This window comes from Artemia sp. Qi Xiang Cuo, chromosome 11, assembly GCF_049724085.1.
Source record: "Artemia sp. Qi Xiang Cuo chromosome 11, ASM4972408v1, whole genome shotgun sequence".
NCBI lineage: Eukaryota > Metazoa > Arthropoda > Branchiopoda > Anostraca > Artemiidae > Artemia > Artemia sp. Qi Xiang Cuo.
Window position 1 is genome coordinate 23,322,147 of NC_142804.1, and position 26,748 is coordinate 23,348,894.

The 26,748-nt window shown below is 33.7% G+C and overlaps 1 protein-coding gene across 3 annotated transcripts in view; it reads right to left on the reverse strand.

Annotated features, from left to right (window-relative positions):
• Positions 1-1,681: 1,681 nt before the first annotated feature.
• The window catches only part of LOC148946777 (uncharacterized), a 196,655-nt gene continuing 171,588 nt past the window's right edge, over positions 1,682-26,748 (reverse strand). For 2 of the 3 annotated variants that reach the window (XM_089096596.1, XM_089096597.1), the window contains exons 11-18: positions 25,954-26,173; positions 23,671-23,796; positions 18,515-18,820; positions 16,153-16,436; positions 12,609-13,246; positions 10,631-10,745; positions 7,619-7,856; positions 1,682-6,031 (exon numbers count right to left, since the gene is read on the reverse strand). In XM_089096596.1, coding sequence (XP_088952722.1) covers positions 5,762-6,031; positions 7,619-7,856; positions 10,631-10,745; positions 12,609-13,246; positions 16,153-16,436; positions 18,515-18,820; positions 23,671-23,796; positions 25,954-26,173 — 2,197 coding nt within the window. In that variant the 3' untranslated portion in view covers positions 1,682-5,761. Of the gene's footprint in view, positions 6,032-7,589; positions 7,857-10,630; positions 10,746-12,608; positions 13,247-16,152; positions 16,437-18,514; positions 18,821-23,670; positions 23,797-25,953; positions 26,174-26,748 lie in introns of all 3 variants that reach the window. The other variant, XM_089096598.1, reaches the window with a different exon arrangement.

The window sequence follows — 26,748 nt, forward strand, 5'->3', positions numbered from 1 at the left end:
ATTGAAATTTAGTCAAAATTCTTTAAGAGCGGCTAAAACACAAGGGTCATCCAATTGAAATAAGGAGCTTTCTTAAAGCACTACAGATCTACACCGTAGCAAATGAGATCGGAAATTCAATTAAAAAAACAAGCAAGTTTTTTCAACTTAAAGTAAGGAGCAGAAATTATTCTGCAAAAGAGACTATTCCGTGTATGAGGGGGGCTGCCACATTCTCAACTCTTCATTCTCTGCGTTAAAGTTTGAAATTTAGTCAAAATTCTTTCTACACCGTAGCAAATGAGATCGGAAATTCAATTAAAAAAACAAGCAAGTTTTTTCAACTTAAAGTAAGGAGCAGAAATTATTCTGCAACAGAGACTATTCCGTATATGAGGGGGGCTACCACATCCTCTACTGTTCACTCTCTGCGTTAAATTTTGAAATTTAGTCAAAATTCTTTAAGAGCGGCTAAAACACAAAATGTCGTCCGATTGGATAAGAAGCTTTCTTAAAGCACTACAAATATACACCTTAGGAAATGAAAAGTGGAGGAGGGGACAGCTCCCCTCGGATACAAAAAAATTTACGTTCGTTTTAGGTTTTATTGTTGCTCCTTACCTTAAGCTGAAAAACTTTTTTCAGCGTGTTATTAACGCTGAACGTGTTATTAGCGTTTACTCTGAAAGGGACAATAAAACTTTCATTTTTTATTCAACAACAAAGTGATGGTTCAATGAAGATGCTGTGAAAAAAACTTTGAATTTTGGTAGTGTTAACCAAAAAGTAAGAAATAGTAATAAACAATAGTAAATATTACTGATATTGCACGAAGAGTAATATCACATTTGATGCATACATCTCACCGAAATTCTGCAGCTTGGGCTTAGACGGTTCTTACACGGAGTCGAGATTAGTTTAAGGAGAAGATTATAATATGCTTCGTCTGTCGATTTTTACAATACATGTAATAGAATATCGATAAATCATTATCGATATTCTATTACATATATGTAACTTATCGATATTCTATATATGTAACTCTAAATCTCAGTATTATATACCTCATTACATGCTCATTCCCCTTTTTCCTCCAAACTAATGCTACAAAGATCTCTAGTTTCTTTGATAGCATTTATATTGAACTATCCAATATTAAACGTTGTTTTACTAGAACTGCTAAGCCATTCTAGACGAGAATAAATTATTCCAGCCCCGATGGTGCCATCTCTTAAATGCACCCAATTTGCACCAGGACCTACGCCTCCAGAGACGTAATGTATTAAAAGTATGAATTAATGAAGTGAATAGAAAATAGTTGTGCATGTTTAAAAGTAAATTTGATTGTGATATTTGAACTAAAACTTGATACATTAAAACTTGATACACCAAGTTTTTGGTGGAATAGCCAGAGTGTGATGGGAATGGTGCTCTTCTTGCCCAATCTTAACAAGTTGTGGAAGCTGGAACAGTAATCGGTTATATTTAATATAGCTAAACTATCTTCGTTTTAGTCCTCGAGTACAACGACTATGCCATCTAGGGCAGGGTTGCTATTTCTAGTGATGTATCACTATTTCTAGTGATTTTTTACATCGCCTGAACACAAAAATCACTAAATAAGCATATAACCCACTAGATTGTTAAGGATTTTTCTTACCGGGTGGCAACCCTGATCTAGGGGTAACAACAGCAAAATGAGTAAATTATCTACGGCCATTTATTCAATAACTATAAAAACTTTACAAACCTTTTCACGTCATAGAAGCCCGCATGTTTATACAATACCTGACTAGCCTTACTATCAAATGAATTGAGCTAAACCACAGTCCAATTCCTAACAAACAACAAAAAGGAAAAGAGAGGTGAAGTAAACAATCTCAAGGCTAATTTACGACTTACGTCCATAATCACAAGTTGGCACCATTCAATTCAGACTAAGTCCAAGAGTCAAACTGTGGTATAACCCTGGTCTAAAAAAAAGGACCTTTTTAAACACAAACTCTTATCACAAAAATGGCTGAAGGTCATAAAACTAAATTAAGAGAACATATAACTCTGAGCGACTTTATACGTTTAACTGTCCAATCTAAAGAAACATTTTGATATAAATTTTTTTCTTTTACAAGCAGAAGCTGAATATTTTCTCTTAAACGTCCTTTTCCCTTTCCCTTTTGATTTTCTTCAGTACCTTTTCCCTTTTGATTTTCTTCTTTATACAGTTTGACACCAAGTATCACAGAATGCCACACTATTTTATGATATTATGATAAAAATCATAAAATAGTAATGAAAAAGACAAAAAAAGACAAATTGATTTAGCAAGTATACATAAATACATAACATTAGATTTTGAAATTAATAAAAGTTATTTATATTATTCAATTTTTAACGAGCCGCACACTCCACTCAATCGATTTTACCTTATTATTTATATAAAAAGGCCCGTTGTTGGGCATTAATATAGTTTATAACCACAGGATTATTTTCTTCTTTTCTACAGACACACAAGGCTTTTCATGCAATCTTACAACTAGCCGAGTACGCATCGCTTCAATGACGCATACAATTTTCTTGAACATTCCTGTGAACATTTTGAGACACGAAAAAATATCTACGCTGAAATTATCATAATTTGAAATTATTATACTGAACTTTTGAAAAATTTTGAATTAAAAAAGTTTTGAATTAAAAAAATCTACTAAATTGCATCGAAACCATTTAAAAAAATTCAGTTCAAATTAGGAGAGAAAACAGATAATAAAAGTTTTCTTAACGTACTGGCAAAACCAAAACGCCTACCATATTTTTCGGGATTCTAAAAAAAGAAAGAAAAAACGTGAAAAAGCTGTTTCATGGATGATTTGTTCTATGAAACGTACTTAAAATTTATCTCTCTACCTCTATTTTCCGGAATCCCTTTCTACTATATACCTTTAACATGAAAAAAACAAACATCCATTGGTCTTTGATAAAACTCCAATGCAAGCTACAAAAGTTATCATTATTCAGTTATACCTGACAGTTAGATTGGACAGTTATACCTGACATTATAGATAAAAAAACCACCAAAATGAGGAGATTCAAAAGAGGTAAAAAAAAGAAGCGAAATTTCGGATATAGCTCTATATAAAACATTAAACAAGGGGTGTATATAAGCTGATTCGCCTTGAATAAACTCCACATAAGATTAACAAACGCCAAAATATCAATAAGATTGCCACATTTAACTAAAATTAATAATCTCATGGCAAAGTCGCTTGCTCTATGGGGAACTATTGCAAATAATTTTCAAAAATGATTACACAACCTTATCCCAACAAAAAGGTGAAATCAGAGGTGCCAAGTTAGTGTTGTCAGTAGTTCAAATGAATTAAGAAAAAAGATTATGTAATGTTGGAATGAACGGTACTCCAACATTACGACATCGGTTATGTAGGAGAATAATTGTTTTGGGAGGGGGGAAACAAAGTCAGAAAAAAAGCGGTCCAAATAATAAGTCCAAAGAACACAACCTATTTAATTTTTAACTTAAAAAAATACTGCTCAAGAAAAGGTACTTCTTATATAATTTTATTTCATCCAGTCAGGGCCGTATCCAGGATTTATTTGGTGTGTGTGTGTGTGGGAGTGGGGGGGGGGGGGTAAAAAAAAAAAGTTTGTTTTACCCGTAAACATTCTGATTATATTAGCTTCATTGCGTATCTTCACGAAGATGGGCATTTAAAAATTTAATTCTTTTTTTTAGAATATCATTTTCACCCATTAAATTTTCTTATCTTTATTGCCAAATTTCAACAAAAGAAAATAAATCATAGTTTTCTGAATTGATGGAAATAAGGGCACAAAGGCCCCCATCCGAGAAAACTTACAAGATTAAAAAAAAGTGTCCTTAACACCACAGAAAAATTTAGTAAATTAATTTATAACAAAATAAATGTTAAAAATTGATAATTCTCGACTAATAAATTGCTTATTTGTATAACCTTGGATCTAATACCCCCCCCCCCTTCCCCAACGAAGTGAAGCCAGAAAGAAATAAGCTCCGCTCCAGTTGTATTGATCAAATACAAAAAAAAATATAACTAGAAAAGTTATTTGCTATTAGGCTTAGGTGCTCGGAACTGTTTCTTGATATCATTTTAGTTGAACTTGAATACAAATATATAATACAGTCTTTTTGAAATTTCAACGAAATTTACATTACATTTTAATAAAATTTAATCAAATATTGAGGAAACTGCAAACATCCCAAATCTTCTACTTCAGGATTATTTTTCTTATTAGTGCAAAAGCTTATGAAATAGTTAGAATTAAAAATGAAAAAGAAAAAAAACGAAGACGTCGCCAGGAAAAACTGTGACTAGACGCTCGTAGCCATAAGACATACCCGTACTGTTTTTCCACCAACATTATTTTTTTCTTATATTAATATTACATTATTGATAAGATGAATTGAAAATAAAAGGTAATATATATATATATATATATATATATATATATATATATATATATATATATATATATATATATATATATATATATATATATAAATGTATTAATCAATAGATCTTCGTTAAAATTCTAAATTTTAAAAACTGAAATTTCTTGAGATACGCCTTTTAGGCATAGATGACAATATCATTTTAAATTCTAAGTTTAAAAATTAATATGTTATCTCAGTCCCATGCCTTCGGCCAATTTATATTCCCCCCCCCTCTTAATCAAAATACCGATGCCATTCAAGGCCAACGAAAATAAAAGCAATGTTCCGATATACGATTCAAGTTTAATAATTATGATATGATATTATTGGATCAGGTAAGAATCCCGCCAGCATACTTTGAATATTAATTTAGTTTTATGAAATAAATTTCAGGAATGTCAACATTTTTACCAGTCATAATTCCCTCACTTTAATTTTGCCACGAAAACGGAACAAGCATAAAAAGCAAAGGGAAGAAAACGGTGCAACAGTAAAAGCTGGGTTAAAAGTATATCTTTTATTCCCATCAAATTTGAATCACAGGACGGACTCTTTAACATTGTAGACTAGACCACGTTTTCTTTTGTATAGCATGAGAGTAAACAATTTTTCTCTTACAAGATCCTTCCACAAGTCAATCTGACCGAGTCCACTTTCTTTTTCGAAGTTTTGGAGTCAAGGCATTTAATTGGATCTTAAAAAGAGTCACAAGGATATTGTCTAAAAATAACGATTATTACAAAAAAAATAATCCAACTTTAAATTGTTCTCAGAAGCCAATTTGACTAAGTCTATTGTCAAATAACCTAAAGAACATTCTCTGTTTTCAGAATACAAGGAAATACTATATTTCTTGATTATTTTTTTCTTTCCATAAGGCTCTGAAACATCCAATCTAAAATAAGCATTCTGTTTTCGAATGTTTCTCCACTCTTCGTCAAATTATTTTTTTTTAATTGGCATCTGTGCAGTTCATATGCTCTGTGAGTATCAATAATTAGCATTGACGCCCCTTGGCTCCATTACAGAGCAAACCAGTAAGTTTAATCCAGCTTTTGGAAATTTCTGTTACCACTCAGCAAACTTCAGAAAAAAAAAAGAGTCAAGAAGCACCAAAGAGGAAGCATAGTGTGATTTACTACTAGTTAATGTGTTTCATATAAATACGGCAAGTAAGGGGCACAAAAACACGAGTCAAGTACTGGTCAACGCAACACGCTTAGCTGCCTAAGTTGACCCCCCGAATAAACAATTTGATTCTCACAAAAATAAAAGAAGGCGCACTTCAAACATTAATCAAGGAATGTTCTGTTTCACGGGTCCCTCTTTAGTAGGAGATTGAGGGCCGAACATTTTAACAACATGACCACTGCGCAATTGATTTAAACTAGGTCTAACAAACTTAAACTGAGACGGCGATCCAGACGCAGTCAATTCGTTCACTAGACGAAAAAAGTCCTCGTCTAAAACGCGTCGCTTTTGATTCGTCGGAGAAGTCCCAGTTGAAGAGGATTGAGAACTATCGTGTAATCGCTCAAATTGACGGAGACCCGCTATCGGACTTGCCTAAAAAAAAAAAAAAAGATTAAAAACTAGGGCAGAATGGCAAAGCTATCTTTTTGTCTCCACAGAAAAAAGAGTCGTAAATATTTTTAAAGGTCCTCATAAGAAGGGATGAAATAGCCCTCTAAGAAAATTAAGGATACTATGCCTTAAAATACACCTTTTACGTGTTTTTGACTATATTTTTTCGGTGTTTCTAGTCATGTTACAGAAAAGACTTCTCACAGCAGTGTTAAAAAGTAAGGGCACAGGCATTTTTGAGGCTAATTGAAGCTGCATTGATCTAAAAAAAAAAAATTGCAACCGAGAAACTAAAAAGTGCTATTTAGAAAAAAAAACAAAAAAACAGTGAATACAGGGAGAATAACAATTAAGACATTTTTAAAGGTAATTTAGATTGGGTAGTAATTATATAAAGGGATAAAATATCTGAAGATCTCTGGGGAGGCAGTTAAACAAGAAGGTCTGAGTAGGATGGAAAAAGTATATTACACAGTGAGCCAGTATCTTTCCGCAAGCAGTAGGAAAAACATACGAACAAGAAGAGGAAAAACAATGAGAAAGAAAATGAAGTTTATTTTAGCCTCAAATACTGTTAAACAGTATTACAGCATAGAAAGAGAGAAAAATAGACATAAAGAAAACAAAATAACGAAAAGGGGGGGGGGTAATTAAAACACTAAAACAAAGTAAAAACAAACTATGTTTAATAAAGCAATATGCCAATCAACGGTGTATTTTCCTAGACAAGGTTATTCAAAAAAAGATTTTACGATTTTCTAACCTGAAAACTCAAGAAATTATTTACTTAACGATAGAGAAGCTAAACCAAGATCCAAACGTCATTTGTGCGTTCCCCTTATCGTAGTTCTGAACCTTCGTCACTAAATTCTATTTTTCCAAGATTACGAAACAATATTTCGTTCAAATTTCCTACTATAAAAACAAAGCCAGTTTCTTACAAATTGCTAATGTAATCAAATTAAAAAGCTTAAAATAAATTTTCGCACGAACATTGACTTCTTAAACAAGATCTACTACATTCTGGTACGCACCATAAAACGGACACAAGAGCAGTTGGTTAAAAGTGAGAAAAAACATGGAGGTAAAAATAAAAATCAGCTTCTAAATATCAGGCAAAGGCAGATGACTATGGCAAGTGACTGAGATGGGATTTACTATTATTTAAAAGGTGGACCGTGACTATATACAAGAAAAGTAATTGAAACTGATTCTATCTCCTGGGTAGCATTTTTTTTTTGGGGGGGGGGGGTAAAAAAATCCCTCAGAAGCTAAAAATATTATAAAAAGATGACCATTAAAGGATATTAATAATTCTTTTCTTTCATCAACAAAGTCATTATCATAAAATTTACTAAGACGTCAGCCAATTCGGCAGGCAACTATTCTAAATGAGAAGGATGCAGATGAGGTGAAATTAAAACAAAGTATATAAAAGGTTAAGGTGCTGAAACCATGACAAAAAGGGCCAGCAAACAAACAAAAACGCAATTATTACAAAGCCGCACTCAATCTACTTGCCTTTAGCCCTCCACATTACCTTTTCCTTAATTAAAGAACGAGTCATACCCCTGCCTGATCACCGTGCCAAGTATTATTCTGATTGGGCGTTCCACCCTCAAAGAAGTGACACGGAAGAGGATGGTGTGCAACTGTAGGCGAAGGCTCGGTTCTGGTAGGTGAATCACCCACGGTGGTTGAGGATGAAAGAGGTGAAACACCTGAGGAGACAGTTCGACTTGACTGAAGTACTTGCTGAAGTTCCTCCCTCTGTCGGCGAAAGTAATTTTGCCTGTCTTCGATATGCCTAAAAGACAAAATTCAATAAAGCACCGTAATTTCGAACAGCTTCACATCAGGAAATCAAATTAACGAAAATGTATGGGTCGGGGCGGGGGTATTTTCTTAATGAAAATACCAAGAAAGGTATTTCTCAATGAAAATACCAAAAAAGGTATTGCTTAAAATCTGGGCAGTGGGGCAAAAGTCCAGAGAGCAATCGTTTCTCAGGCCCTCCTCCCACCATTGGCTCACCTACTTCACACCAGGGATTTGCTCTTAACGGAAAGAAGTTTTTTCCTGATACCCCCCTTCAACAAAACTCGGAAATGACATTCTTTTTTTAGTATTAGACAGGTACTTTTTAAGACTTAAGCTAAAGACACAGGAAAGATAGGCTCAGGAATTTTAATATCAGCTTCTGTCAAATTGGCTTGTGAATGGGTTAATACTTTTTCTACCGTATTATCTTCCGTGGAGCTGTTTTAAAAGAGGGTTTGTTAGATATATACAGTTACACAGTGACAGACTTTTTAAGCTATTACCCTTATGCTGCTACTTTAATTTGTGGAGACTACAATGAGCCAGATCAGGATCAGGTCAGTGCTATCTCGTTTCTAAAACAAGTAGTAAACGTTTTGTCAAGACAAGACCAAACAACTGACATAATATTTGGGATTACAGCAAGTTTTATACATCGCCAAAATATCTCCCTCTATTTCACATGTGCCTCAATGAACAGTTAAATATGTTGTCTATGCATAGCAGACAGCCACAATCCAAAGTCAAACTTCGCTCTAGCACCTCCGTCATATATCTTACGCACGACATCTTCCGAAACAATAGCTGAAGCTTTATCAAAGCAACTGTATGAATTGTATTGCGATATCTTTCCAAAGAAATGCATAGCGATAAATCCTAGTTTAAGCCGTGGCTTACCCGTGGCATAATAAAGAGTGCGACCCGATTCTACAAAGAAGGACAAGGTAGTAAACCCAAAACAGTCTTGCCATGTTATAGTTTAAAAAAAGATCATAAAGTTCTTAAAAAACATGGCCACAGCGTCACGAGTCGACGCCTCGCTCTTTACGCTTAAGTTTGACTCTGTCTCACAACTTTATTTTTGAAAACAATAAAAACTTCAGCGTAAAGAGCGAGGCTTTGAGGATTTCACTTATTTTGGTAGTATTATTAGTAAAAACGGTAGGAGCAGTGAAGATGTCAAAAGTAAGAACAGTCAAGGCTCAGAGTGTTTTTTCAAAGCTGAATTCTTTTTTTGGAAGAATAGGAAGATAAGTCTACAAACTAAGATTAGAATATTGGAAGCTACAGTGATGACAGTGGTCTAATATGGTGCTGAAGCATGGGCACTCCGAAAAGCGGATGAAGATTTGCTAGATGTTTTCCAGAGAAATTGCCTACGGATTGTTCTGGGTACCCGGCTGACTGACCGTATAAATCAAACACTAGGCTGTACGAAAAATGCGATTCTATCCCGCTTTCTAGGGCTATAATGAGAGAAAGGTAGAGATGGCTTTGGCACATTCTGCGGATGAAGGATGAGGATTGCTGAAGATTGTCCTTTTTAGCCAACCGTCAAGGGATAAACGGAAAGCAGGTCGTCTGCGGTTGGGGTGGGAGGATGTCATCAAGAAAGATTTAGGGAAATGAGAACTTCCCGGGAGGGTGCAAAGAGGAAGGCTTTGAATAGATTGGGATAGAGGAGGAGCGTGCGTAGCTATTTTGACCTCAGGCGGCTTGGTGCTGCGGTGAGTCGTTAGTAGTAGTAAGTAAAAGCTTGATTTCCAGTGGAACAGTATTTACATGATCTTGATTGTAAGTAGAACAGCAGCCCAATATGTCAATAGAAGAGGCCCCTGTCTAATCAAATATTAAATTTTATACAGCTAAAAATGATCATAATACAAAAAAAGGCTTCAGAATGACTTCTCAAAGATGAGACGACATAAACTTACCATAGACGTTGTACTGAAATGCCTGCTTTCCAGCTATCTTCATTACATTTCTATTCCCTGTCAAGACAACTTGTAAAACCAAGTACTTAAATCAACTAACTAAAAAGAATTCCAGTAGCCTCTTACTTCAAGACAACCTCACGTCGGGAATGGGAACATACTGTAATTCGTTAGGGCAGTATTTTATTCATTATTTTACATTAAATCTTATTGCTTGACATTTCTTTTAATCTCAATTTCTTGATTTTGGTTTAGTACTTACTAATTTGGATTTTAGTTGTTACTCCTTTTTTGTATATTGAAATGTTCATATTCAGGTAAAAGCTATTGAAGTGAACACAAATGTCCTATATTACCAGGCTGATTAATAAACAATTATCAGTCGAATTTTACAGCTAAAACCTTTTCGTGGCCTTTAGAGGGGCTGATCGTTGTCCTTTTCAACTCTTTAAGGTTCGCTGCTCATAATTCTGTACTTTTATCAAAAGAACATAGCCATTTTATTAAGACAAAGAGCCATCGGTGTAAAATAAAAGGAATTGACTTCCTGAGACCTTCCATGCTTTTTCGTAAAATTACAAAACTATATTCTGCTTCTTTTATTTTCTTTTTTCTTTTAACAAGTGGATTTTTTGAATAATTACTCGGTTTTCAATATTTGGCTATACAACCTTTGTTTCTCCCTTCTATAACTACACCGTTTTGTTTATACTCTCCATATAAAATATTAATTACAATCCTAAAACGAATTTTCAAATAAAAAAGGGCATCTGTGACTGAAGGAACTTAGACCATGAAATCAAAGAACAAGAATTGACAAACTTACTTGGTCAAAATATGCTGAATTCGAGGATCCATTTCATCAACGGATTTTAAAACCTCACCGTAAACTTCCCTCATTATCACATTCAATACAGCATTGGAACTACACTTCCGTCCGGCTAGAGAATAAAGATAATTAATGAAAGCTTGTTGGTGTCGTAACTTCAGCTCTTTAACGTCTCACAGCATAACAAATTTGGAAAAAACAAAACATAAAAGGCATTATAATCCCTTCAGTTATTCATAAAAACGTTCTTTCGTCAGTCTTTGCAACTAATAAAAAAACAATAATTTTACCAACGCTTTTTCCTGTGACTCAAACGATAGTATAAGAAAAAATAGAAGATACTTCCCCAAAGAAAATGTTCAGAGGATGCATACTTGGGAGACACAGACCTGTGATGTGAAATGAAACAACATATGCCCAGGGTAATAGGTGGCTGAGTAGTGATGCGTTTCTAAATACGAGACCAAATAAATGCTTGACAGATTGAAAATTTCAGGGAGTCTTAGCATAAACAACAAAACAAAACAAAGCTCTACATAATGGATTAAGCCATTCCTGAACCCCACTGGCTCACCACCTAAGTTGAGTTCGGAAAAAAACTGAAAGATGATTTAAGCACAGAAATACGACGCTGAGGCATATAACACCCCCCCCCCCCAATCATTTTGTCAACAGGTAATGTAATCTGATATCACTTTGCCAAGTTTACCAGAAAACAACAACAAGAAAAACCAAAAAAACAGCAGCACCACTAATGCTCTTTCCCGGAATCTCTCAAACAACTCGAATATGATCCACCAGTCGTAAAATTATAATAAAGAATCCACTGGCCACATTAAATAATTTCAGACCCTTCATCAACCAGTTTAATCATTTTTTTTCGTGATAGTATACGTAGGCGTAGCCAGGAATAGGTAAACCCGACCCCCCAAAAAATCACTTACTATGTCCATGACAGATTGAATTGATTTTAAACAAGTCAAAGTTCATGAAATGATTGTGAAGAATGTATTTATCTTCAGAAATCATTAGAAACAAGCGACTTCTCCAAAAGTCTGTGAAATCGCATCGAAGATCCCGAGACAATTTGGACTTCTAACGGATGGCATATTTCTTAGGATAAGGAACTTGCCACGAACAAGGAAATAGCATAAGAAACTCACTCGAAGACCAATAATTGGCGTTTATAGTATTCTAAGGTGTTCACTGGCAACAAAGGCAAAAGCAGCAATATGAACACAGTGGAGATTCTTTAAATAAACAGGATACTTTGAGGAAAAAATACTTTGAAGCCTTCAATAAGTGTAGTGGCATAAGTTGGTTGTAACACTGTCCAGGTGTCCAACGTCTGTATTGTTCTACACAAACAAAAATTACAAAATTTTCAAATTAACATAACAAGGTTTATTCTGAAAATTCTTATAAGTTTTTCAATTCAATTTCGGTAATGACTTATGAACTATTAAAAACATTTTCACATTTAATGGTTGGATATTTCAACAGAAACTATTTCTTTTTGTGAGAATCTCTTGCAAAAGATTATGTAGGCGGTCGGAAAGAGGCGGGACTAAAATCGACTCGGAATAAGGCTCGAAATAATGAAAAATTTAATCAAATTCTTTCTTTGCTCCAGAAGACAAGAACTTCGGTTCAAAATCTAGCGGTTACATATTTTTTACAAACTCATTTCTTTTGATTATAGATTTCCGTTGCTTATAATTACTCACTTGTTACCATACCTGTATTTATTTCCAATATTTCTTAACATTATTTTACAGAATATCTGTGCAGTAAATATTTAATCAAATATTTAGAAATTTCAGAAGTATTTTAAAAAAGAACAAAGAGTGAAAGATTTGGAAACAGAAGAAAGGTTCAAAGAAAGCCGTGCAAATATACTAAGATTCAAAACCCAAAGAAAACAAAATAAAATTATAAACGAAAAAGGGAAAGTAATAGACACGATCAAACTCACTAGAGGGTAGCTCTCCTTCAGAAACAGTATTCACTCTAAATCTCGATCTCCTCCTCTCGCGGACATCATTGTCAGTCTGCACTTCTGCGTCACTCACAGACATTGACAGTTTTTCGTGACTTCGAAATCTTGGTAGGGCCCCAATAAAAGAAACCCCTTCATCAGTAGGAGACATTGGAAGACTGGCAGGCCTTCGTAATTTCTCTAGTTCCTGTGACAAACTTCGCGGATCTAAAGGATGAGAAAGACTAGCTGACTTTTGAGGCCTATAACCCCTTCGAGAAGTATGAAATAACGCCGCATTATCATCTTCAAACGCTCTTTCAGCTATAGGATATAAAGCAGGTCCGTCAGGTGATGAAACTTCGGTATCAAGAGTCTGCAAAGCTGAATGAGTTGTTGATTCATCTTCACTGATGCTGACGGTTGTCTCTGACTCGACGACATCGGTTAGGTTCCTGGTAGTCACTTCGAGGATTTGGACGTTGCTCTGTTCTGCGAATCCCGAGTCTCGACTATTCACATAGCTTGAATACTCGTCACCATGCAATCCACCTATTCCGGAATCTAGTCCTGCGGCAGGAGCAACAGCACTCTGGCCTCCAGCATATACAGATCCAGGTAATGCAAAATTTGGCCTACAATAATAAGATCAGTGTAAACCGAATTACTAACATAAATTACATCACAAGACTGATTTTAATAATCATTTAGAAAAAGAAAAAAAGCGCACCACTCACCACGGTTCTGGAATTCCTTTTGGGATTTTTATTATTTTCACATTGGTTATCAATCAGTCTTCTGGAGACGGAGGCTCAAGCTGCCGGGTCCCCTCCCTTAGTTTCACCCCTGTACACACATATTATACAACTTAATTGTAAAATATTTCCATGGGAAATTGCCTTTTTATTTAAGTCCTTACATATGTCTACACTATGATTACTTGCATACGCAAAAATTCTACATCAAAATTAGCTACACTTAACAAACCAACCTAAATTTCCCCAGTTTCATCTATTCCATTATGCAATTCTTTTTGTTTTTATACATTGAGGAGTCTCCTCCAGGCATTTAATAAGAAATTAATTCAATTATCAATTTTTTTCACTTTTAATTCTTTTCTTGTGATCGACGTCACAATAGACACCAAATAATATTGTGACCGATTTCCATACATCTTTTACATATGGACAGAGTACACCTTATATAAGACCTACTCCGCCGTTTCAATTAAGACTAATGTGGTTATAGGCAGCTCGCGGAAACGTATTAATTGGACAGAAATCCCAAAAATTTGGGACCTTCAACTGTAAATAAAGATTCAAAAGATCATTTTAAACTTTAAAAGGAGAATAAAAATGTCATACAAAACAGTTAAAAGTAAAATTCGTCGATAATTATTTCTTAAATGAAGAAATTTGCAAGATTCTTTTAATCTTTGTGCATTTTGTGTTTTTTCTTGTTTTGCGCTCAAAATACATTACAAACAAGGCTTCAAACCGTTCAAGAATTCTATTAACAACTTTAAACAAAAATTGTCTGTTAGATAGCGGAAAAATGATTGTTGCAAACAAATTTTGATAGGACGGCGAACACGGCTTATAGATTGATCTTAGAAAAAGAGCATTTGAAGATCACGACAAAATGCTCGATAGCCAATCTGGTACAGTCTGCCCAATAAAAATAAAAATCATCTTGGTTCGCTATAGATAATATTTAGAGTCTATTATACATGCTGGTTAGCAGGAGAAAAAAACTACCCTATCATAATTTTTTTTTTTTTAGTTAAAAAAAAAAATGTTGTCTGTCAAATTAAACATAAAATTAAGATTATGAATTTACGGTATGTTCACACACACTGGTAAACCCAGCTTCTAAAACAGTCACGGCAAAAAAGTATAATATTCACACAAACATAAAACCACTTGAATAGTCTTATTTATTGTTTCACTTGAAACGTTTCTAGAAAAGCAACGTTTTATGCGCTACAAAAAACAGGACAGAAAAACGTTCAGCTAGACTTTAAAAAAATGTCAACGGTAAGGTTTGCAGGGCAAAGCAACTGTTATTACAGGCCGTTTTCCTAGCTTAACATAACATAAGAGAAAATGGTATTAACTTTACTAAGAAAACAAGAGGCTTAACACAGAGAATAGGGAATGTTATTTTGCTTCAAAAAATTTCCTTTATAAATTTCTTTACGTAAACACGTAGAATGACATTTTAAAAATTGATTTGGTTCCAAACAGTATTTAATCCATGATAATCACAGAGCTGCAAACTATGTTCACGTAACAGCGGTCATTAAACAGAAAAAAGAAAAACACAAGGAGGTCTAAAAAAGTAAACAGAACAGTTAACTTAGATTTTTTCCCACTATTTTGTAAGTACAGTTGTACAGTTCTCTTTCGGTTAATAATTTTTATAAAATTATATATAAAATTGTTGTATTTCTTCTTTGCTGTTAAGGGATTAGCTTACATTAGAATGTTAATGTTGTCAAAAAAGGGCAATATTCTTTCCAATAAAAAATCTTGAAAAATCAAACTCCCAGCGCAAAAATATAATTAAGATAATATCATATAAACTATACATATAAACATATAATCATTATAAGTATATAAATATATATATATATATATATATATATATATATATATATATATATATATATATATATATATATATATATATATATATATATATATATATATATATATATATATATATATATATATATATATATATATATATATATATATATGTATATATATTTATACATATATATGTTATTAATAATTAACATGATATATTAACACAAGTAACATATCAAGTCCCAGCTCTTAGTCCATCCTTTCCCTGCTTCTTAAACGAACAAGCCAATCTTTTGTTGTAATCCTTAAATAAGTGTTTAGACAACACTGCTTTTCCATTTAAAAAATTTTAGAGAAGAAAAAACGAGCATAATTTAGATGAAACAGTTTCACTTTTCTATTTAAATTATACCCGTTTTTTTCTTTCTCTTTTCTTCAATTCCAGTTGGTAAAAAGTTGCTGTTTAAAAGTTCAAACATAAAATAAAGAATTTACTAAGAGAGAAAATCTACTCTTACATCTTTAATGCAAAAAAAAATAAATCATAAATTCAGGACACTGTAAATTAATTACAACAATGAAAAAAAAATATATTTGTTAATATGACAATTTAAACTATATTTTTAAATAGACATAATACAAGTTGTTTGTTATGGATTAAAAACATGATTAAGAGCATTGCTTCCAAAGGTACAACTTGTTTTCATTCATTGAGGAAAGGGGAGGGGCCAATACAACTTACTTTCATTCTTTGAGGAAAGGGGAGGACCCAATTCAAATGGGGATATCAATTAAGCCCAATTTAGACTGCATGTCATATTTCTTTTCCAAACATGTTTCTTATGCCTTCAGTACTTTAAGATTGGACGAAACTACATCGAAAATTGCCTAAAATCATAAGGTGCAGTTTCGCTAGCACTTGAAGAAAGACCAAATGAGTTAAAACTTACACATCACCAAAGGTTATTAGCTGGACAGTGGTGTCTCGATCTTCTTTCTTGAGCTTGCCAGGTGAAAACAAAAGATTAGCATCCATTTGCACACTGAGCTTTGAGTCGTTCTGACCATCACTAGGAAGTGCTGGAGAGCTCTCTCGAGGAGCAAGAGATGGCGGATGAGACTGTGGAACTTCGGGGCAAGAATTTTGGGATTTCTCAGATGCAGTACATTTTGTGTTTACGCTCAGAAGTGGGTCTAGTACCGGCTTCACAAGGAATCGTGAAATTTTTCGGACCTGAGAAGGATATCAAATAGCTTATATGCAATACTGACCTACTATGCACAATAATATATTAACATATGACAATTGACATATGTATTATTAACAAAACAACAATTGTTAGACATTTGAAATTTCATAGGTGTCACTAGGGAGTCAAAAAAGTCTTGTTTTAGAAATTTATGCTCCTTGGATATTTTCCCGTTCCCTTTTGTCAAAAATGATAAAATAAAGTTTAGACTAGGTTTAGGGGAAAGTTTGCCTGTTGGAGGCTTAAGCTTTCAAACTTTCAGTAAATATCAGATTGTTTTCAATCAATTTTTTAGCGTAGTATTGAGTGAAAGCGATTTTCGTTTTCACACTGATTCAAACTATTTACGGTTTATTAATTTTGGACTCGCTACTCAAAACAAATATACATAATGAAGATTTCTTAGAGATTCCACTTTAACAGATATTTTCCAATGCAAATTGCTTCTACCAAGTAACTCAAAGGTTATACATTCATAATCAGAAAAAATATTAGTTTCCTAGTTCAAAATGTTCCCTAACCAAGTTCCAGAAATATAAGATATATTTGAGAATGGACCGACGGTTTTTTTTAAATCAAGCGGATATTTAATTTACCCCCTCCGACTCCCAAATATCGATGTTTGTTTGATCATTCCTACATTTCCAGATAATTAGTCGAATCGCCAAAATTTATCTTTATCCCCCCTACCCGCCCCCTAAAACAATGCTTGCACACCTCATCCACCATTCCTACTGATATATTTTGATTTGTTTTAGCCTTCATTCGGGTGATTTTTTTCTCCACAAAGTCAATAAAAGCATGTGAGAAAAACCCATAACAGAAAACTGCTCTGAATTATAAAGTTACGTAAAAAGCGTCTAGCCCACACAAAAAAGTTTGGTTAGAGAACAGTCTTATGCTCTTATGGTCAAGTTTCACAACACAGAAAATACATTTAAGAAGATTTTGGAAAAAGAAAACAATTCAAGTAATAATAATGTAAAATTGAACTTATAAATTTTACTTTAAAGCAAAGTCTAAAATGTTCACATACAAATTAGCAAAATAACCTTCTTGATCAGTAAGGATATTAAATTCTTCGATTCATGCTCTCCTAATTCCCAGGTTTCCAAATTCATAATTCAGGGTTAGGTTCATTCAGCACAACCAATGAACAAAATCCTGTAGAAAAATGGATAAAGTTTTAAGAGATTCTATGGCAAGGGACGAAAGATAAGGAAGTAACCTATTCATAACAACTGGAAGAAAAAAAACAACAAGAGAAATTGATTTTAACTATTCAGATAATTCAGCAAATTAATGAGTTTTTTCTTCATTTCTTTTTTAAACACCAGCCTAGGTATTTGACATAGGCGCATAAATTTATTACACACTATAGATAGCAATATTTTCTGCGGACTCCATGCACTTTTCCTTCCTGACCACTAGCTAAAATTTTCCAAGATTTAAACTTATTATTTGTCATTGTTGTTATCATTCTTGCTAGATGTCTGATGGCCATTTATGCTGCTCCCACGCTGTAATGATTTTTTTATTTTATCTGATACCTTTTCAGGCAATACATCTATCGTATTCGAAAAAGATGTATATGGCAAAAAAAAAAAAAAAAAAAAAAAAAATACCGTATAATGGTCGTTTCGACTGTTTCCAGTTCCAGAGTTCTTCAGGACTTGGGAAGACAATTAAGCGTGTTCGATCAAGGGTGGTAATTTTTTTTTTTTTTTATAAATAAAACATACAATTGTATATTTACCTTTTTAATGGTACAAAATGAAATTCTGTGCCCCCCAACCACCAAAGTAGCCAAAATTTACCTCGCTATACAAGCTTGAGTCGCAATCCCCCTCCATTATCTAGCTTAGCATTTATCACCAATGATTTTTTTTCATAATTAACTAAAATTTATGACATGTGTATACATAAAAAAAAAGTAAATAAGTGCATAATAAATACTAGACAGAAAATATATCACTAATTTTAAATGAAAACACGTTTTCGTCACAATCAACTGCATTTCAAACAAAAAATTAACTTCATTAAGTACCAAGGGATAACTTACCTTCGTCGTTTCGGTCGTCAAACTACTATTTGAAGACGAATCACTTGGCAGTACCATCACTGGTAATGAAGGTGGTTGTGGAGACGCAGATTTCGAATCCTCCAATACCTTCTTCCCATCTCTACCAATCTTTTCATTCAAAGTACTCTGGGGAGACTGAACCATGGAGCTTAAAGCAGAGAGCGAGGGGCTACAGGGTCCGGATAAAGGGGTTTCTACACTTTCAGCTCGACGAGGCAGTGGAGGTCGTGATTGAGAGGAGAGACAAGTTTGGTTCCGCGATGGAGAGGTACTCGTTTCTTCTCTCTGAAATAGCGAAGCTTCAGGTAAAAGCTTTATTTCTACTGGGGTAGCCTACTACAATATTGGGTAGATAGGAATGCAAAAAAAAATTCAGCTAATATACTCGTTTAATACCCAGATTATACGGGATTCATAGCACAAAAGTTATATGCCGGGGTTCTATGCTTACTCAGACGCTCTACAAGCATTGTGCATAAGCCGAAGTTACTAATTCAGCTAATATAAAGGATTCAACAAAACCTTAAAAACTCACAGGTTTTTTTTTTGATAAAGCGAAGCTGTATTATTTAAATAAGCTTAAATGAAGTGTTTTTGCTATTAATGGAAGTCTTTTCAACATGCAGCATTATTAATAATAATGAAAAGAATAATACTAAGAAAAATTATAATTTGTGTACAAAGCATTTAGTTATTTTTTTAGAATACCCAATTAAGTCACATCCCTAGATATTTTTTTTTGCTATCTTTCGTCTCTTTTACGGCCTAGAAAACATATGTGATGCAAGACAAAGAAGATCAAAATTGAGCACAAATAAATGAACATTTTCCCATTTTAAACAGATCCATAATGTTCAATTATATGTCAAATATATAGCTTTATGCCTGAATTTCACCCATTCGTCCATCCTTATTAAACCAAATATACATCCAATTTTGTCAGATATCCTTATAACCTCCTTTATACGTATTTTTCCTCTTGTTAAACAACGTTCAAATTTTCCAAGCCTAGGCTTTTCATAATGTCTTACGATTGGTCCCTTATATACTAAGCTGAGCCTCCAGTGGGCTTAAACCATCCCTCTCCCTACCTTTCCTTCCCTTTGGTTTTTCTGACGCCTCTTTTTAATTTAACTCTCTATGTCCCATTCTTTCGCTATCCTCTCTTAACAATCTATATGGCATAAAACTATGCTTTTGCATTATACCAAGCAAATCTTCCGTCAAGTGTGTAACATACATGGCCTTTAGTTATGTCTTTTATGAATCATTTTCAGGGAATAGAAAATAATAATGATCACATCGCTAAAGCCAGTGATTTATAGGAAAAAACGATCAAGTTCAATTTTCCTTTAGTGTCACCGCCTAAGGCCGGAGGAGGAAAACCAATTATTGAATGAATTCAAGCAGTCGCTGGAATGTCTACATACACAAAAAAAAATGTTTCCAATTTAGGTTAGGCCTATTTCCTAATGTCTTTATACTTATTAAGCCTATGAATAAGACACTTAAACATATTTAAATCAGTGATAAGCAATATTGGTTGGAATGATTTTACTTCAAGTCCAAGGACAATGAAAACAAAATCTAGTTAATTTAACTAGTTAAGTGGACACACATCCATATGTACCTTTAAAAATAACGAAAAAAATAAAAAAAGGTTAAATTTTTAATGAAAAACAACTCCTATGCAGTTATGCCGTTTTTGGTAGTAACGGGCGCTAGATTAAAAAAAGAAAAGAAATATTGACGGAAAATATCCAAAACATGAGCTAAACAAATGTGGCACCCAACAGATTCCGAAAATTTTATAATGTATTTGTCCTTGGGAATCAAAATATTGTTAATGTTCGCATTTTTACGGCCAAAAAGCCTTGATAAATTTAACTAATTGGTTTGGCTTGCTTATTTTCATGCCCCAACGTGGCAACACCGACGTCAATTTGATACTATCTATACTCCTCCTTATTTTAAAGCGACCAAAAGAAAAATCTTAGAAATTGCAATTTTCAGGTATGAATAGACCAAAGATAAACCCAGAGGGTAAAAATTGCTTTAATTTCAATGTCTTTTGTGCTTCAAACAAGATTAGTCCGAACGGCCAAAACGGCTGCATTTGTAATTTAAAGCCGAAACAACCTTCGTTTAAACATTAAACAAAATAGAAACCGAACTAACTCAAACTGGCAGCGTCAAAAGTTTTATGAGTGTTCTGTTTCTGAAACACAAATTATCTACCTAGATAATTGGCAAGTGTCTGTCACCCCAGGGAAAACCCGAAAGGTGAGTTCAAATTTTGTACTTGTGGAGGTGGGTCAAAAAAACAATTTCTCCACTCTCCCAAAAAAGCACGGGCTACAGTTTTTACTTTTGTTTTGTCTGTTGTACAATAGGCTTTGCTACTTGTTTCCTGTAACTGGGTAGAATATTACATTGAAATTTATTCAATAGTTACGCTAAAAACACCAAAAAAAAACTATACCTAAAATGATTTTAACAAATAAGTATCTTGGGAAAAAAGCAGCACTAAGCTAGGCCCTTTAAATTATTTGCTAAATGTGGCATCCGAGCTCATAAAATAGTTCACAAAAGAAAATAAAAACAGCTGTTACAGCTACCTTTGAAATGAAGCAAACAAAATCAGTCAAAAAGCTTCGAATTAGCTAGCAGGTACGCACGAACTGTGAAATAATTCGGAAGTGTCGAATTACAGCATTTGATTGAATTGCTTATTTAACTATTGTTTTTAACGCTCACGATTTTGTTATTCAGTACCAAGTAACCACAAGACGAGGAAGGCAAGTGGACAAAGTTCAAAAAAGAGAAACTTTCAAGACACAGGATTCCTAAATTAGTTACTAAAGCCAAATACTTCTATTTATCCAAATTTCATGAATATTTTTTTATATTCATGTGAGATCGGCAACTTTTTTTTTAAGATTTCATTTTTCTTTCTTCTTTATTAGTGTACTGTCTCCATGGAACTTGAGCAACTGTTGAAATATTTCAGCCAATACAATAATTATGACTTTATTCATGAGCCAAACAATTGACTTGACCTCTTTAATACTTAGGCATAAACGCAAAAGAATGCAAGCATTTATCGATGGTTAAAAAATGAGCTCTACTGGCAAAGGTAGCAGATATAGACTATATGCAAAAGAAATTCAAGCCAGAGAAATATACACCACATACGTTAAACCTGAATCGTCTTTTCGACCGAGTGCTTGGACAACGCACAGGGGATGGCGACTCTTCAGAAACTTGATGATGGAGCTAGTATAAAAAAGAAAATCTATTCAGATTTGCCGTTTATGCTCAGTTTGTGAATATTTTAAAAACATAACAGAACAGTAAATACAAAAAGGCTATTTAACATTTCACTTTTTGTCTAACTAAATCATTCTTACGTCTTGTTACAAGGATACAATCACTCAATGAGTGGGTAATAACTTGAACAAAATAAATTCCGGTTAAAAAAAAACAGTCAAGAGAAAGGCATTTCCCTAAAATAAAATTGGAATGAGAGTCGAAAAAAGTACCTTTGACAATCAATCTAATAAAATGCAATCTGGACTTGTTGCTAATGTCGACAACAAATTATTCAGTGCCATCTAGCGTTTGACGTTCCTTGCCATTTTTTTAAGCTTTTTAATTAAGTTTTCTCTAAAACTGAGTATAGAAGCTGAGAGAAGACACTTATCGCTACAGTAATTTTGCCAGTTAAATATTTACACTAATTTTGCCTTATTATTACACTGGAAGAAATGCCAACAACCGCTAACACTAGATGACGTCGGTGATTTTTGGCAAAACTAGCGCTAGTTTCCGCTCTAATAAATTACCCATAGTCTTGAGCCAAATCTTTAGGATTTGCATAATTTTAGGCGCTGATGTTTGAAAATTAGTCTTCAGAACAACTGCACGGACATTATTAAATATATAAATATTATTTTATTAAATACTAATAAATGAAAAGTCGTACTTTAAAAATAGCAATAATATGGCAAAAAGTGCGATCTATTTTTTGGATTTGAGTCGTGTGTACACAAACGACTGGTTTCGACGGGTTTTCAAAGCGACTCTTAAACTGAATTGAAATGACTTCAATCTGTAAGGCTAACAACCCTGTTGTCTCGAGTCGCAGCATCACGGATAAACATCCATCGAAAAAGAACTGACCAAAGCACACGAAGCTATTATTATTACTATTATTATTCAATGCAGCTGATCAGCTTTTGCAACCATAGGACAATGTTTAAAGAAAATATCTTCAGGGGCTTCAATAGACAAGAATTTAAGGGAAATGATTCTGTAAACGCAATGTAATGCATGAACAGAAGCGAAAGGAGGGTAAGAGACTCAACACTTATTAACAAAAACTGATATATTTACATGTTTTCATTTTCCAGAATTTTCGTTTAACTAGTTCGCAAAGCTCACTTTGGACGTGCTATTTAAACCTTCAAAATCAATTTTCCTTTAACAATTCCCCTCATTACTTAGCTAATAATCACATTAGCCTTCTCAATCTATAGGTATGTCCTACACGTTCCTATAATCTCCATAATGTCGATAAACGTCGATTTATCTTATAAAGATCACAGACCATATGCCGCAAACAGTTTTTCCCAATCATTTAGCATTCATATGGTGTAAAGGGATAACTTCATTTCTTGTTTCCATGCAAAGGAGGGCATAAAAGCTCTTTGAATAATCATTTTTGTAGGATAAATCGCACTTAGAGATAATATTTTTTTTATATATAATTTTGAAAAAAAATATTTTTTTTTTTTTTTTTTTTTTTTTTTTAGAAATTTGACTCCCCTTTACCATCTTATTATATCGCATAGCCGTCTTATCTGTGCCTACAACATTTAGCATATATGATTCAAAACCATATCCCAGAGGGAAAGTTTAGGAGTTTGAACTCTCCCCCTCCAATGTTTGTCCGACTCTTAAAAACGTTACAAAAGTGAATTTAAACAAATTTTTGATGCGTTTTTTAAAAGTTTTTTGTAGCCCCCCCCCCCCAATGAAAAAAATTAACCTTTTGTAAAACTCCCCCCCCAAAAAAAAAAACCTGGATACGACCCTTGTATGAATAAGTCCAATGAGAATAGTCAAAACAGTACCTTTTTAACAGATGAGCCTTCAAGAATTGGAATCTTGTCAGGATCGGCAGCCATTTTGGCCAAAAGCTCATTCATTAGCTCAATGAAACCGCTCACATGAAGGGAAGTCATTAAATTCTTAGACACCTACAAGAGAAACACAGCATGAGCATCAGAAGCCAGCCCTTCAAAATGATTTATAACATATTTTTAAAAGACACAATGAATTTGAGAAAGTCATAATTACAAAATTCATCCTAAGTTCAGGTACCTCTAAAAAGTAAATATATATCTTCTAGTCAGATTAATACTTGCGTCAAAATTTACAAATATTGTACATTTGCACCTTATATATTTATACCTTGAATGTTTTAGTTCGTGCAGGGTTTCAGCCTCTAACGGAGAAGCTACTACAAATAACTTGCTTTAGTTAGCTATTATCATATAGAGCTCGGATTAGCCGCCTGGGCGGGTGGTTCTTCACGGTATACGAAAAAGGTGGTTGCTAAGACCCTAGCCCCGGTAAGCAAGAGAGTCGGTGACAGTAATTGAGAGCCGGATCCATACAGAAATAATAAAAATACCTCCTTCTCTCTATACTTGTTCAATCGCACATTTTTGACCCCAAACTACTTTTTAATAAAGGTAATAAAAGTGTATTAATACAATATTTTATATCAAAACTCAAAATTGAAAACCTATTTAGAACTGAATGGTGGGACATTAGCCAATTGGGTGCGAGTCTATCAACAAAAAGAGGTTCTATGAAGAAATAGTGCATCGTGTATTAATTTTAGCACTCATGGACAATACCCATACTGTGCTTGCATAACGTGCGTATACCAACTTTAGACTTGATTCACATTTTTTAACGGAGGTTTAGTAGGTAAAAAAGTAAAAGCCAAGAGCCACTCCATATTTGTTGCACTAGTGAATGCACTGAACAAATAGTTGTATATGTCAAAATATCTATTACACACAAATGACACCAAAGAATTCTGTATTATGAAGAGTATTTAAAAAGGCTCAGACTTTATTTAAACCGTCTAGTAAATAGGTATTGACAAATATAAAAGGGCGTGCATCAATGACACCAATTCACACAAATTTTGGAAGGGGAGGGGCAAAAACCCATCGTCAAAATCTAAGAGAAAGGTTTTTTTTTCAATGAAAACACAAAAAAAGGTATATTTAGAGATCTAGAAGGGGCAAATGACCCACCCCCTTCACCAGTAATTGGCGAAACTATTGTGAATTGGAGTAAATGTTACAGCAGGATAATGAAAAATCATCACAAAATTCTGCACACTGTTGCCAAACATAAACATTTATCCGTTTCTAAGCTCAGTATTATTCAAAAAAAGTACATTATTGATTTTTCCCTTTGTTATGACAATCAGTTTTACTCTTCAAGATCAAAATATTTTAAAATTGTTGCCAAATATTTGCCAAACACTGCCCATTTCCCAATCCTTAGAAATGAAGTGTTTTTGCATACACAGTCAGACATTCATTTTATCAAGCATTATCGATTAGCTAAAAGAGGATAGAAGACTTTGAGAAAAAGGAGAAAAACGAAGCGATTGACCGCCTATTACGCCTTTTATTTTTATCCAATATTGATTAGTTTTATTTATTTATAATTATTATTTCCTTCACCCTCGGAAATAACACCAAACTCTTTTTTAATTATTTCTTATTAACCCCAACACATTCGAGAAGTTTGCTCTGTTTGATCTGAGAAAACCCGGCTTGTCTGTCCGCAATCAGTTACAATTAGCTTAGTCTAAGTGAGAATAACTACGATGCAGGTATATTTTAATTAGATATTTAATATATAGAGGTGGCTAGGCGTTAGGTATTTAATATAAGGCGTTCTGGTCGGCCTGCTTTCCATAATTATTTGTTGTAGTTTCCATAATTTTGTTTTAAAGTATTATATTTTCATCATATTTTAGTATATTTTATTATGATTAACCTAACTTCACTTCTCAAGTGTGTTCGAGATAATAAACAAGTACCAATAATTTTGTCTGATAAGCCAGATTTTTGATAATGGCACAGCAAAGATTTTATTTCGAAGGAAAACTCCCTCATTTCAGGGTTGGGAGAGCAATATATATTAAGAGACGACCTTCGTAAAGCCGTTATCTGTTCAACATAAACAAACCTACTTATTCTTTTGAATATTTTGGGAAAAGGGTTTATGGCCCCACCGATTTCCGATCCGGCTGAAGAACTGGTATTCATTTAATATTCTTTTTATACGAGACATCTAAAACAAAAATAATAATAACAATTTACCAAAGTGTTGGCTATACTCGGTATATCGATTTCAGCATCCCTGTCAAACTTGAAGTGGACAATTTTCTTCTTCGAGACGTCCAACTGACATTCAACAACAGACTTTTCGATATTTAGTACACTAAGCATTGCTGTCCGAGATGCGGTTCGTTTTGACCTCGTACTTCGCCTCGGTTTTGTCGGATCTCCATGTTCTCCTGCCTCACCGCAAGAATCCATACTAAAAAAGAAAAAGACAAATAAACATTGTGCTAAATCCAAGGGTAAGGCATGCGATGCATACGTCCAGAATTAATTAGACATGCTATTAATTTTAAATGCATGTAATACTGCTCCTATGGTTCATCCCTATTATGTTACCTCCCAAAAGACGTTATTTGGGAAGTAAAAGGTATTCCAATAAAGAAAATCGAATAAAATTTATATATACATAATGATGCTTACAGATTTTAACCGAATCCCCCTACAAAAGCCAATATACTTATTCCTCTTTACCATATCGCTACTAAATATTGCCTTAAAAAAAACAGAATTAAGGACTTAAGACAGAAATAGATTTTGCTAAAATGAGGAATTTAGCTTAAGATGTTTTGAGTCTCAATTTTATATTCAGTCTTCTTTGAGCTTCATTTGAGTAAGGACGAGAACCAGATTTGCTACATTTCTGATGTTTTTTTTTCAATTCTTGTTACACATTATTGTTTTGCTGCATATGGCGGTAATTGGATGAACATCTAAAATACTCTCAAATTTTTCAACGTTTGTTCAATTATCCTAAGAAGTCCTTTTTGCCAT